At 41.4% G+C, this 15193-nt stretch overlaps 1 protein-coding gene across 1 annotated transcript in view; it reads left to right on the top strand.

Moving 5' to 3' along the window:
* TTN (titin) overlaps positions 1-15193 on the top strand; it is a 343112-nt gene that overhangs the window by 55801 nt on the left and 272118 nt on the right. Inside the window, 9 exon segments of the mRNA XM_015413748.1 lie at positions 317-577; positions 708-968; positions 1501-1761; positions 2150-2291; positions 5162-5327; positions 7768-7999; positions 10562-10846; positions 10964-11089; positions 14598-14786. Coding sequence (XP_015269234.1) covers positions 317-577; positions 708-968; positions 1501-1761; positions 2150-2291; positions 5162-5327; positions 7768-7999; positions 10562-10846; positions 10964-11089; positions 14598-14786 — 1923 coding nt within the window.

Below are 15193 nucleotides of genomic sequence, written 5' to 3'. Positions count from 1 at the left end.
ACTTAGTAAGGATGTGAGAGCTTATAAGAGAACTGCAGGTGGTAAGAGGGAGCTATTCATTCATTGTAATGGGCTTACTGATTTATTCTTTCCCCACTACAACTTTAGTTATAGTAGGCTTTTGAAGCATTGCGAAAAACTGAAAATTCAGATGATTGGGGAAGAGGGAGGGTACAGATATTTTGGGCGATGGCTGTTATTGTACCCATTTCAACTTTGGGGGGAAAATACTACTATCTGTCTTCACCCTATTGCCAGTTGCTTAAGAAATGTTGGAATTCACAGAAATAACGTGTTCTTATCTTTCTCCCTGAAGCTGTTAAAATCATCAAGAAACCAAAGGATGTGACCGCTCTGGAAAACGCTGTTGTTTCCTTTGAAGTGAGTGTGTCTCATGATACCGTTCCAGTCAAATGGTTCCACAAAAATGTCGAGATCAAACCAAGTGACAAACACAGACTGAGTTCTCAAAGAAAAGTTCACAAGCTGACCCTGCAAAACATATCTCCTGCTGATGCTGGGGAATACACAGCAGTAGTTGGACAGCTTGAATGCAAAGCCAAACTATTTGTGGAAAGTAAGTCTTGTTCCCCCCCCCCGACATTAGTATTAATCTGCCTTATTTTATATCGCATTGGAAGAACAGCCTGTTCATAAAATTTTCTTGGGGATCTTCTAACCTTTTTTTCCCCCCTTATTTCCTACAGCTGTACATATTACAAAGACCATGAAAAATATTGAGATTGCTGAGACCAAAACTGCCACTTTAGAATGTGAGGTGTCTCATTTCAATGTACCTGCCGTGTGGCTGAAGAACGGAGTGGAAATTGAAATGAGTGAGAAGTTTAAAATAGTTGTTCAAGGAAAGCTCCATCAGCTCAACATCATGAACACCAGCACTGAGGATTCCGCTGAATACACTTTTGTCTGTGGGAATGACAAAGTCAGCGCGACCCTGACAGTGAAACGTAAGCAAAATGAATGAAGTAGAATATCTCTGAGAATTAAAGTTAATGGTGTAACATCAGAGGTTCTTGGGTTTAGTGAGACCAGGCAAGAGATGTGATTTTGTAGAGAAAAGATGCTACGATAGTATCACTGTATCCTGTTTCACCTTAAAGACTAAAGAAAATTGTGGCGGGGTATGAGCTTTTGTGAGTCACTGCTTATTCCCCACAAACAAGGAGTCTACAATCAGCTGAGGCACCTACATTTGGATAGCAGGGCAAAGAGGAAACCTAGACATTTTGAAACAGCTACATGTACTAAGGATAAAATCTGTTGTGATAAAATTTAAAGGGTACTTAAAGCTTCTTGGAGAAATAACAGAGCAGAAATGAAACAAATGAATAAATCAGCCTGTGTTAGGGCAAGAAGAACTAGATGTCCCTTCCAGCCTAAATACCGTGATTCTAAATACAGGTTCCTCTTTGCATCTTAATTATTTCGCTGCAGTACTGTCAAACCAGCCTTTCACACTTGATATTTCTTTTTAAACAGCTATCTTGATTACCTCCATGCTGAAAGATATCAATGCAGAAGAGAAAGATACGATAACCTTTGAAGTGACTGTTAATTATGAAGGCATCACGTACAAATGGCTAAAGAATGGGGTGGAAATAAAATCTACCGATCGATGCCAGATTAGAACCAAGAAACTTACGCATTCAATGTCTATAAGGAATGTGCATTTTGGAGATGCTGCAGAGTATAGCTTTGTTGCTGGGAAAGCTGCTTCATCGGCAACTTTATATGTGGAAGGTATTTGTTTTCTTAATTTCTTTTGCTTACACCGGTGTCACAGCCCGTAGCTGCTGTAGGCAAAATGGCATCTGATGAGAACTCCATTTGCATTAGCTAATGCTGAGCTGTTGGTGTACGTACAGTTGGCACCACCATGCACTGAATTCAGCCTAGATCAGCTTTCAGCATGCTAGTCTTTTCAGCAGTTGGAGTGTTCCAGTAGCCAATCCAAATTTGGTGAAAGTATACAGAGAACATAAGTGATTCTGTTTGATGCTGCCAGAAGCTAGCCCCCATAGCTATCACTGACTGTTGTGTGTGACTGAACCCTAAAAGGAATCTATTGATTCTTCTGGTACACATGCCTACCTGAATAACAATACATGTGATTGTTTTCCCCCCCTAGCTCGTCACATTGAATTTCGGAAACACATCAAAGACATTAAAGTTGTGGAGAAGAAAAGAGCTGTTTTTGAATGCGAAATCTCAGAACCTGACGTTTCTGTTCAGTGGATGAAAGATGGGCAGGAACTCCAACTTGGAGAACGGTAATTTGCATGTGTGTGTGTGTGAGTGAGTGAGTGAGTGAGTGAATTTTTAATGGAATCTTAAAGTTTGTCATGTTTCAAGTTTTTTGCTGCGAATGAGGTGCCTCAGTTTTACATGCCACCACAAACAACAAGGTTGTGTGGCTACAAGGCGGTGTAGAGGCTAACACTTGCTGTAAGCTCTGAGGTGACCAAGGCTGAGGAAGAAGTATAGTCTCATTACTTGGATGCTCTTATGTACCTTTCAAGGTAAGCATGCAGGCTATGGATGGTGAGCATTGTGAATTCAAACGTTCATTGTCCAATCTGATGACCAGGCTGATCATCAAATGTGTAATATTCTGTGGTCTCAGACAAATCCACAATCATAGCTTTTCTAGGGGACGCTGTGACTATTCTATTTGCTTTAACTTTGCATCTCCAGTCTTCATGATATTTAGGGTCCATGGATTCCTGTTCCTTTCTTGTGATGACAAATTTTCATATCTTATTCCTCCTTGTGATGAATGGGGTATCTAAAGTTTTGCATGCCAACACAAGCCAGCTAAGAGATATAACTGCAATCTCAGCTCACAGGGAACGAGTCAGAAGACCTCCTTGAACCACAAGGATATAAATGTTTTAACAGATAAATGAACTTGCTAGAAGCACTGAACAGACACAGAATAAAAAGTTGGCATTCATGGGCAGAGTCCTTAGAGAATGAAGAGAGAATGAATGTGGCCAACAAGGTTGTGTGGCTACAAGGCGGTGTAGAGGCTAACACTTGCTGTAAGCTCTGAGGTGACCAAGGCTGAGGAAGAAGTATAGTCTCATTACTTGGATGCTCTTATGTACCTTTAAAGGTAAGCATGCAGGCTATGGATGGTGAGCATTGTGAATTCAAACGTTCATTGTCCAATCTGATGACCAGGCTGATCATCAAATGTGTAATATTCTGTGGTCTCAGACAAATCCACAATCATAGCTTTTCTAGGGGACGCTGTGACTATTCTATTTACTTTAACTTTGCATCTCCAGTCTTCATGATATTTAGGGTCCATGGATTCCTGTTCCTTGCTTGTGATGACAAATGTTCATATCTTATTCCTCCTTGTGATGAATGGGGTATCTAAAGTTTTGCATGCCAACACAAGCCAGCTAAGAGATATAACTGCAATCTCAGCTCACAGGGAATGAGTCAGAAGACCACCTTGAACCACAAGGATATAAATGTTTTAATAGATAAATGAATGACTACTTGCTAGAAGCACTGAACTGACACAGAATAAAAAGTTGGCATTCATGAGCAGAGTCTTTAGAGAATGAAGAGAGAATGAATGTGGCGATAAAGGGAGGATAGAACTACCTTTTTCTTCTTCACACAAAGTTGCTTAGGCAGATCTCATAGGCTTGATCCTGCCAATAATTTCCCTGTATGGAAGGGAGTACAACTTCTGTCCTCCTGGTGAAGGCTGAAATGCTGCTCCTGGGTAAGGTTGTGCAATTTCCCCCCTCTTTATTTTTAAATTTGGATCTATCGGACCCCCAAAACATTACGGATTCCCGAAAAAACCCAATACCAGTAAAATATTTGGATCCTGGATTTTTCAGAAATCTTGATTATTTTTTTCAGATCCAATAGACCCGAATCAAAAAATACAGAGGGAAAAGAGCAGTAGCAAATCCACAAAAAACAGCTGAGAGGCAGTTCAGCTGGGGCTCTTTTGGGTGCCCCCTTTAAACCAGACTGCGCAACAGAGCCCGCAAAGCAGCTGATCCTGCGGGAGGAACTCTCCCCATAGGCTCAGCTGGTGCTCTGCTGGGCAGCCCGTTTTAAACCAGACTGCTCAACAGAGCCTGAAAACCAGCTGATCCAGTGGGAAGAACTCTCCTCGCAGGCTCAGCTGGGGCTTTCTTCAGCAGATCAGTCCTCAGCTGAGCTGGCGGAGAGAGTGCCCCCCGTCAATTGTTTTGCGGGCTGTCTTTTGCAGTTCCTTTAAATACTCCCTGTTTAAAAGGACTTCAGAAGAAAGCCCAAAAAAACCTGAGTGGTGGGAGCAATCTAATCCAGCCCCTCAGATGGTAATTCCTGAATATATCTGGGATTTCTTTTCAAGGATTTTTTCCCCTGGTTCTCTTGAAAAATCCCAGATACATTGGGGATGCTGAAATATACCCGAAAAATACTGATAAAGTGTTTTTCGGGTATATTTTCAGTTTGGGTAGACCCAAATGCACACCCCCACTCCTGGGTGATAAGGGATCCCCAGGAATAGCTGGGGGGGAGGGATTGGAGACCTGCCACAGGAATGCAAATTGTGTGGGTGGAAATTTTACTTGGGATCCAACCCATAATATTTAATTGTAAAGATGCAGGTTAATGTTTCTCTGTGTTAAGTACCATCAAGTTGCTTCCAATTTATGGTGACTCTATGAATTAATGCCCTCCAAAACATCCTATCGCTAACAGCCTTACGCAGGCCTTGCAAATTGAGGGCTTTGGCTTCCTTTATTGAGTTATCTATCTCATGTTGGGTCTTCCAACTTCTCCTACTGCTGTCAGCTTTTCCTAACATTACTGTCTTTTCACCTCTCCTACTGCTTTCAGCTTTTCCTAACATTACTGTCTTTTCCAGTGACTCTTACCTTCTCCTAATGTGACCAAAGTGCAATAGCCTCAATTTAGTCATTTTAGTTTCTAGGGAAAAGTTCAGGCTTGATTTGATCTTGAACCCTCTTATTTGTCTTTTTGGCAGGGTAATGGGGTTGGTGAAATAGGGTAATAAATAAAGAATGAATCCTCATAGATTCAGATATGTTTTCTGCACCGTGGAAGATCACTGTGTTTTTGTTTTTTTCCTGATCTGTTGTTTCTTCATACTTTTTAGAGTAAAAATTCAGCGGGAGAGATTCGTTCATCGTCTTTTGATTACTTCCACGAAGATGGCTGATGCTGGGAAGTACACAGTCGTGGCAGGAGGAAGCATGTCCAGTGCCAATTTGGTAGTGGAAGGGCGTGATGTCCGCATCAGAAGCCTTCAAAAAGAAGTTCAGGTATAAAGTCTGCTCACGTTTCAGTCAGCAGTACAATAGATTTGTCTCTAGAAAGCAGAAATGTCAGGTATTTTTAAAATAAGATAAAAATCCACAGCAATATTTATGGGAAACTTATCGATTCCAACAAAGTCTCTTAACAGTGCCCCTGTGTCAAACTAAAATTATGGAAAATACTAACATGTAGCAACATTTTGCTCAAGACATCTTCTCCAGGTCTCATAACAGTATATGATATAAACTGTGATCCTCCTATTTTTTCATGTTGACAATCTTTGCAGTCATATGGACATATGCCAAAGAAGGGACTTAACCCCATGGTGGAGAACTAAACACGCAGCATGAACATTGCTATTTGTTTCTGGCACAGCAATTCTCTGCTGAAAAGACACACTGCTTTTTAGTCTTGACAGTGTCTTGTCTCTTCAGCAGTAGGAATTGCACAGAAAGCAAAATTCTGGTTGTGTGCAGTGTTCTCTTCCACATGTTCCTATCCCTTCTTTAGATAAGTTTAATACTTATAAAATATCGTATATCAAACCAACTGCCCACGATATGAACTCCTTATGAGGAGCTGCCGTTAGGAGTTGAGTGCTGGCAGTTCTTGAGGGCAGCCTCCAGGGGAGAGACATAATATCATCACATTATTTATCAAAAAATAAATTTTGATAAATAAATTTGATAAATAACTGTCCAGCTGGTCAATGGGAGGGAGCCCAGGGGATTCTTGTTTGAAGTGTGGTCTCTTTCAGCAGTCATAGCACTTACCCCAACAAGTTAGAGTGAGCCTAACTAGGGCCACCTTAGAGTCACCTGATTCGGGCCGAGCAGGAATTTTTAGCCTCACTAGCACTGAGGTCTGATGGATTTCCCCACCACCACCTACTTCACTCTAAATGGGTTGGGGGGCAAGCAGACTGATTAAGGCCTCACTGGGTTGGTTTCCTCAGACTGGGACCAAATGTCTAACTTGTGTTCCAGGAAATGGGACAGGACCTGCCCCCACACACCTCAGGGCTGCCACTATCCTCCTCACTATCCCAATAGTAATTGTTTGATAGGGAGAAGCCAGAACAGTACATATAATTGTTTATAGACTTGAAGCAAGGGTTGACTTACACAGCTAGCCAGGATGCTTAGACAGAAGAGGCCTAACACTTCTGTTTCCCTGGTGGTCATGTTACCCGCACTGAGTTTGGGTGTAAGTTGGACAGTTGTTCTGCCCATTGCAGAGCCTTGCTGCAATAAATAAAGTTGTATCCCTTTTATTTTCCCAACAACTGTGTCAGCTCTCTTTATTCTGTGTCCGCCTCCAAGTTTCCCTGTAACTGAAATCACTAAATGCACACATGAAAAACTTATTGCTCTTCTGAAAAAAAAATGTTCAGGTTTTAACAAGAGGTATTTTGAACATCCTTTTCTCCCTGAAGTTTTAATATTATGTAGTTCTGTGTGTCCATTTGAACTCTGCATCCATAAGAAAAAATATATGAGTTGGGGCATATATGAGAAAATGCATTTTATCCCCGAAGTTTTAATATTATGTCGTTCTGTGTGTCCATTTGAATTCTGCATCCATAAGAAAAAAAATATGAGTTGGGGCATATATGAGAAAATGATAAATGGGCAAAGAAATATTATTGCCCTTCTAACAATAAAGTGGCTGGCCCCTGTTAGGATAATGAAAGCAGCAGAACCAGGCTGCTTACCACAGACAGTATATGGGTTTCCATATAGGTATTAAATTATAGGTATTAAATTCCTCATTCTTATTTTCCTCGCTTGTGTGTTCCTGTTGCTTCAGGGTTTTTTCTGTTCTGTTTTGCTGCCTTTGTTAGTCCATTCAATATTACATCACTTTATGTCCAGCATAAAAACTTGTAGTTTAAATCTGCAAGGAGATATGCTGAACATAAAGTGATGTAATATTGAACTGACCACTAGAGGGAGGATATCCCTCCCCAAAGCAACAGGAACACACAAGCGAGGGAAATTAGAGTGTGGAAAAGACCATATTCCAGTATGCAGGGGCGGGAAATGATTTTTTTTTTTAAAGGGAGGGTTAACAAATAAAAGGTAGTGAGGATTTGGTCAAAAAAAGCAAGCACAACAGGGAGAGTTTAGAAGTTTGCCTGCTCAAGCACATGAGACCATATAGAATCCTGGATAGCTTGATTTGTTTGTGTGTATGTGTTTTGGGCAGGATTTTTTTTTATACACAGATTAGGAAATTATGACTATATAAATGTAGTTCCCTGTGATGTCCTCTTCCTTTAAATTTTATCCTATGTTGGGCATTACTTCATATTTCTTGTTTGACACTCTGTTCATTAAAATAAAGCTTAGGTTTCTGTAAATTTCTTTGGGAACTAGGTTCTGAACTCAGAAGCCTACGTAGCATTACATCCCCAGTTATAGTAGTTTTTATGTTGACTGATAGGTCATTGAGAGACAGCGAGCCGTGGTAGAGTTTGAGGTTAATGAAGAGGACATTGATGCTCGCTGGTATAAGGACGGAATTGAGATCAACTTCCAGATTGAGGAGAGATATCATTATGTGGTGGAAAGAAGAGTCCATCGGATGACCATCACTGAAACTACATACACAGATGCTGGAGAATATACTTTCTTAGCAGGGAAAAACAGGAGCTCCATTACTCTCCGTGTGAATGGTATGTTTAGGCTTATTTTGCTCCACATTGGATTTTAACCCACAATTCATTGTCTCAAAAAACTTAACACCATTAACATCATTAACATCTTTATATTACTTTGGTTGCACTGACATACTCACTGACTCACTCATAGAAGGGTGTTGAAATTATTACGGTACTTCCTGTTGACTGGGAGGCAAATGTGAGATTCAGGACACCCCATTTACAAGAAACATATGAAAACTGGGCTTTTGTATACCTCGAAGCAAGGAACGCAAGTTATACCTAGGAGTCAAGGAATATCCTGTCTACCAAGAAAATGTTTTATGCCAATAGTCCAAGACTCCTTGATAACTAGAAAGACCTGAGAGAATGACCTTTAAAAGCTTCTTACTAGAAACAGGGACAAGAAGGATAGGCCCAAACTATTACAAAACTTCCAGTTCATCTGTAAAGCTGAAAACTGATACACACGCAGCCGGTGTGAAATTCAGGGCAGGCCTTGGAAGGCCCCACCTACATAGCTGTTCTTATTTTGGGGCCTCAGGTTAGTTTCACAGAAAATAGGAGAAATATTTAGAAACGTGACTTTCTATTTATGTTTTTAATTCTCTTTTAATGGAAAAATATACCATTACATTGACTACAGAGTGGCTGAGCACATATTTCTAACCGTCATTTTGCGCTTGTGTCATGATTATGGTAGCTTCATAGCAGTGTCTTCCTTCCATCTGCCTTCTGGAGTTATAATTCCAGTTTGGCACATAGTCCAATTTACTCTAATTACTAGAAACTTCTGAAAATGGGATATTTTACTGTCAGAACTGGGAGGATGGATTTTAACTTACAATATAGGTCGTTTCCACATGGATTATGTGTCATGATTATGGTAGCTTCATAGCAGTGTCTTCCTTCCATCTGCCTTCTGGAGTTATAATTCCAGTTTGGCAAATAGTCCAATTTACTCTAATTACTAGAAACTTCTGAAAATGGGATATTTTACTGTCAGAACTGGGAGGATGGATTTTAACTTACAATATAGGTCGTTTCCACATAGGGGCAGACTTGTGTGGTTTCCCTGTTGCTGGTGTGGCTTCATATGCAGCACCATGGTAATGGGGCTTCCACGTGACAGGTTTTCCCACAGTTTTCATGCTCCAGTCCCCCAGCAGTGGTCATTTGCCCTCCCCCGGGGCCACTAGGTCTATTTCACATTAAAAAATTGGCAATTGGATATTTTATATTGATATACCTTTCCCATTATATCTCTACATCAAAAGGAGCTAAAGACATATTTTTTTCTAAAAAGGAAGCTTGAGACTTCCAAGAAGCTGTTACATATATTGTCATAAAGTTATACCAATATAACAATGGCCCCAGTCACACGGGCCAGATTCCCTTCAGCTCTGAATACACAATTCGTTTAGTGATGCTTAAATCCTCATCTTATATTCAAAAAGCATATGGGACAGTCTTCCTTGGTTTACATCATTTCAGAATGTATGTGTGTTGTCATATGCTTTAATCTTCCCACACCTCAAAAATCTCCTTGCCCAAGGAACCTTAGTGTACCAAGAAAATAATAACTAGCCTAGCCTTCTCACTGATGTGTTAGTTTTCTGTGAGCCTAATTAGATGTTACAAACAGCATAAATTCACCATGGGGACTTACAGCTATACTGTGGCTGCTAGTTCCCGCTGGCAAGTTGTGAGTACTCCCGTGAAAGGGCCTGATTCAAATCAGGACTACTGTGTGGGAAAAGGAGGAATTCCTGACTTCTCCCCTGTGCTGTTTTTGGTAGCTGAAAAAGCTGGGGGGGGGGCAAGTGGGGAGCATTATTTGCTCCAGCATGTGCCCTGAATGCTTGTATGTGCTAGCTCCCCCACAGAGAAGATATCCTCCCCCCCCCCGCCCTATGGCATCTGTGTTGTTTTACCAACTGAAAACTGCACAGGGGGAAAGGCAGAAATTCCCCCTTCTCCCACACAGCAGTTCTGATTCGAATTTGGCCCTGCAGTGTGTTCACTCACGAGTTACTGCTGGCGACTAGCAGCTACAGTATAACTGCAAGTGCCCATGGTTAACTCATGCAGTTAATAGCATCCAGTTAGGTTTTCAGTGCAGTGGCTTTTAACACCACGGGGGGGGGGTGCGTTCAAACAGGCAATCCTGCCCTACAGCTCATGTTGTTAATACCTATATGTGTATGTAAATTACATTTCTGCATTTTGCCAAGAACATCTATTGAGCTTCTGTTACTGAATTACAGTCTGAGACTGTTTCAATGCATACTCAGTTCTCCTGTCCCTGCATCATACTGGCTATAGATATCTAATTAAGTAAATTTTTATTTTTACAAAGTTTTATTTAGTAAAGGAAGACAGAAGAACTAAAATAGGTGAGACCATACAAATTAGGGCTGATACACATATTCAGAAAATTGCATGGTCTAGTCCTTCGTTTCAGATTGTATGTGAGGTATCACATGCTTGAATGTTCCCATACGTCAAAATCTCCTTGCCCAAGCAAACTAGCATCTTGCTAGAAAATATTTAGATGGTTTTATCTTACATTTACAGCTCCAGAACCACCTCAGATTGTAAAGGAGCTTCAAGATGCCACAGTGGAGTCTGGGAAACCTGCCCGCTTCTGCGCTGTAGTATCAGGCCTACCTCAGCCCAAAATTTCCTGGTACAAAGATGAACAGCCGCTTTCTCCAGGCTTTAAGGTTAAGTTTCTTCATGATGCCCAGGAGTACACTTTGTTGCTGATTGAAACTTTCCCTGAAGACGCAGCCACTTACAGGATTGAAGCCAAGAATGACTACGGAGTGGCCACCTCTTCAGCGTCATTATCGGTGGAAGGCAAGTTGATCATCTCTCTCAAGGGCATTTTGGAAGTGGAAATGTTGATATTTTGTAATGTGTGCACTTCCACGGAATCTAACAATAGCCTTTTGGTCTTTTCCCCCTCCCCTTTAGTCCCAGAAGTTGTTTCTCCTGATGTGGAAGTGCCAATTTACCCACCTACCATTATTACACCACTCCGCGATGCTGTTACTTCTGAAGGACAGTCTGCTTGCTTTCAGTGCAGAGTTACAGGGACAGGTTAGTTTAACAAAATTGTATGAAGCTTTTGTACTCCTCGTTGAATGGTATCAGAAACCAAACTAAGGGTGATTCTGCATCTGCATTCACTCCACATTTTCTCAACTGGGAGAGAAAAGTGCAGCTCAAAACCACATCCAAATACCTTGGGGCAACGCATATTGACTGCAAAGTCACCCCTGAACAGCCATAAAACAGCCATAAATCTATGCAGAAGGTTCCATAAAACCCGATGAGGAGGCTACCATAAAATCCAATGATCAAAGGGAGTGAGAGCAGCACACAGTGCAGAGGGGAATTTCTGTTCTAACATAGGTTTCATAAAACAACGGAGGGAAAAGCCAATTCAGAATCAGCCTAAGTATAGCTACTGAAGTCCAGATTTCCCATAAACACCTACTGCCAATGAAGTGTTAGGAATTGCTTCCTGTCAGACTTTTACTCCTGGAGGCGTTTTCTGTTACTCTGGGCAACAGAGGGCTTCAGCTGCTGCTTTGGAACATGCTCAGTAGCACTTTGAAGCAGAATCTAATGGGAAGCATTTTCTGATCCTACCCCAATCAGCAGATCAGGGACTTCTTCCTGCAATGCTAAGTGTGATAAAGGCAGTTTATCAATTATTCTCCTTTCCTATTTGATTCAAAATAGCACTGCACTGTGTGCTTTCCCATGTACCAGCATGGTTTTGACATTTTAAGATGGGAGGTATGGACCCATGTGTAAATCTCAAATTTTCTCCATTGTCCCAATGGGCTGTGTTCTCATGTAGATGGGAGAAGGGCAGAAACAGGGATGATGCCCCTAAAATTCTATTTTCAACTGAAGAGAACTCCAGGAAAATTGTCATAAAAATCATGTAGGCATTTACACTGAAAATACTGGCATCTTATTTGCTACACCTATGCATAAGCACACGCACATATATACATAGATACAGAAAGAGAGAGAGATTTTATGAAGAGCCACACAGACATAACATGCACACTCAGTCATAGGGACATATGTTCACAGCATTTGAATGTGAATGTTGATGGCTTAGATACATATTTGCGGAACAGAGCCTGGGGAGTCCTTTGAAACTCCCATTCTTTTTAAAAAATATATTTCCGTATCCCTCCAATCCAAAACGAAAGTATTATATTAGCTCTGTGCACTACAGTACATTAATAATAAGATGTGATATTTACATGTGCATCTTTCAGTCCAGTTAACTTTTAAATTTGTTACAAACTTTGAAATTAAAAGTTTATTTTTACACCGTAGAGAAATTTAAAAAAAAACCCTGGATACCAAAGCAAAAAACAACAACAAGAAACCCCACTAATTTTCAAATCACAAAGTTCTATACACTTGCCTCAAAAATCCCTATTAAAACAAAAAATAATACAATACAGCCCTGTAGCAAAGGGAAAGGACCTGGAGGCTTACATATCTGTGGGCTAGAGGCAATACAATTCCCCTGATCCCTATCTGTGGCTATGGATTTAGGTAGCTCCTGGAGAATCATACACTTCATCAGGGGTCATTTTGTAGAAAAAGAGGTGCAGGAGCTCATTAGCATAACTCATTAGCATAACTCATTTGCATATGCCACACCCCCTGATATCACCAGAAGTGTGTCAGAAGGCAACACCCACCGCTCAGGCTCCACTGGACTGTTTTGGATTGCTAGCTATTGGGGGGGGGAGTACATGCAGATCTGCCCTGGCAGAGGAGGGAGAACTTGTACCTGAATAAAACCTGGTCTTAAAGGTGCAACTGGACTGTTTTTGACAGGTCCGGGGGGTGGGGCTCTACAGCTTACCTGGCTGCTTCTTGCTCTGACTGAGGGCTGCTGGGAGCAGAGGGTGGGGCTTGTTGCATGTGCCCGCCCCCTGGGCTCTTTACTGCCGGAGCTCCGCTCCTGTGCGCTCCTGCAGGAAATTACCCCTGCACTTCATCCTTTTGTGTGCAAATTCTTCCCACCTCCCTCCATCATAAACACATCTGTTTTAACCAAAATTAAGAGCCGTGTCAGCCTTGACATTAGCAATATCAGTGCTACTTAGAGTTCACTTTTGATCTGAATTTAAATTTGGGTCTGATGCTAGTTGCAGGTAAATTCTCTTGGAATGAATGGACTATCTGAGCGTGGTTTCAACATGCTACCCTCCTCTACGGACATTTATACCTTCCCCTCTTTATGTTACTTTTCACCTGTGCCCCTGATCCAGTGGCTCCAGGTTCCATATAAAAGTGCAAATGGCATTGCATTTTTCATTTTATATATTTATAGTCTGCTTTTCTTCCTAGTGGGAATCCAAAGTAGCTTAGATCATCATTCTTCCCTTTCCCATTTTCTCGCAACACCGACCCAGTGAGATAGTTTCATGTGTAGTAGTAGAACAAAATTTGAGTCCAGTAGCATCTTAAAGACCAACCAAATTTTCCAGGGTATAAGCTTTCGTGAGTCAAAACAAGGTGAGCTTTAACTCATGAAACCTTACACCCCGGAAAATGCTGTTGGTCTTTAAGGTGCTACTGGACTTAGGCTGAAAGAATGTGACTGGCCCAAGGTTGCCCAGTGAGCTTCCATGGTTGTGTAAGAATTCAAACCCTGGTCTCCCAGGATCCCTAGATACTACACAACATCACTTCTCATGCTGAGTTGCACACATGAATCTTTCCCTAATTAAAAAAAAGAGTGGTGAATGGTGTTTCCACCAAGATTATGATCATGGCCAAGATCTCTAAACAGAACCTGCCTCTGCCTTCTTCTGCCATGACTGTCTAAAGCTCCGGAATGGATGGATTCTAGTGGAAAGTCCCATAAATCTTTTAATTCTTCATTTTCCATGCTCACTGACATAGTGTTTTCCCAAGTCTTTAGTTCAAATGGCTATAATAGAAGGAAGGTTCTTCAGCTACTACTCAGTATTATGTTGCCAGCCTCCAAGTAGAGTCTGAATTCCTCCCGGAATTACAACTGACTACAGAGATCAGTCCCCCTGGAGAAAATGGTAGCTTTGAAGAGCAGACTCTGTGGTATACCATAGATTCTAAATGAAATCCTCCCCCAGAGTTGCCCCTCCACAAGCACCAACCTGTAATCAACAGGAATTTCCCAGCCTGGAGTTGACAACCCTAACTATAAGGCAGAACATCACATGATACCCAACATGGCATAATCACCCAAAATAACTTCTCTGTATTGTTTATTCTGCTGTCTTCTCATTGTTTTTTACCTCTGTTTCCTGTGTCATTTCCCTGCGATCCCTGCACTCTTCTTAATGTTCCACTACTGAAAGGAGTGCCACAAACATTGGAGCAACACGGGAATGTCTGACTAAAAGGGGGAGGGGGAGCTCAGCGTGGGTCAAATATTCCCTGTGATTTGGACCTGAGAATCAATCCTAAATTCCAGCTGCCTTTTTGAATTGCTCACTAAGGGTGTGACACTGTGAAACTTAACATATGTATTTCCTTTTTTCCCCCCTCTCTTTCATTTTGTTCATTTGCACCTGTGCAGACCTCAGAATAGCTTGGTATAGCAAAGACAAAGAGATTAAGCCGTCCCGCTTCTTTAGGATGACTCAGTTTGAAGATACTTTCCAACTGGAGATAGCAGAAGCTTTCCCAGAGGATGAAGGAATTTACACCTTTGTTGCCAGTAATTCCGTAGGTCAAGTGTCAACTACGGCTGCCTTGAGGCTGGAAGGTACAGTGTGTCGTCTAAAAAGAAACTGTGCAAAATCAGCATGTGGTTTTCTATTAATATTAATTTTAAAAAACAACATGTAATTGTCTGTCGTGTCTGTGTTTTTTAACCCAAAATAATCTATCCCATTGTCTGATGTCCACCATGTCCATTTCGTCTCCATAGTGTGAATTCAGCACCACATCATTTCACATTGTTCCGAAGTTTTGTATTGTTCACCTTCTCACTGTGTTCCCAATAGAGTTAAGCATGTATCAGAAAGGAACAAAATCCTTCCCTAATGAGTTACCAAAGCATTTTGGTTGAAAGAAGGCACCAGCCAGGACCCAAAGAATCATGCAACTAATTCTGCATGCCCAATAAGTGGGGGGAGGCCTTACTTATGTTTCCCCACCTCCCTTTCTATA

This window comes from Gekko japonicus, unplaced genomic scaffold (assembly GCF_001447785.1).
Source record: "Gekko japonicus isolate JY-2015 unplaced genomic scaffold, Gekko_japonicus_V1.1 scaffold743, whole genome shotgun sequence".
NCBI lineage: Eukaryota > Metazoa > Chordata > Lepidosauria > Squamata > Gekkonidae > Gekko > Gekko japonicus.
This window is presented reverse-complemented; position numbering and strand designations above follow the sequence as displayed.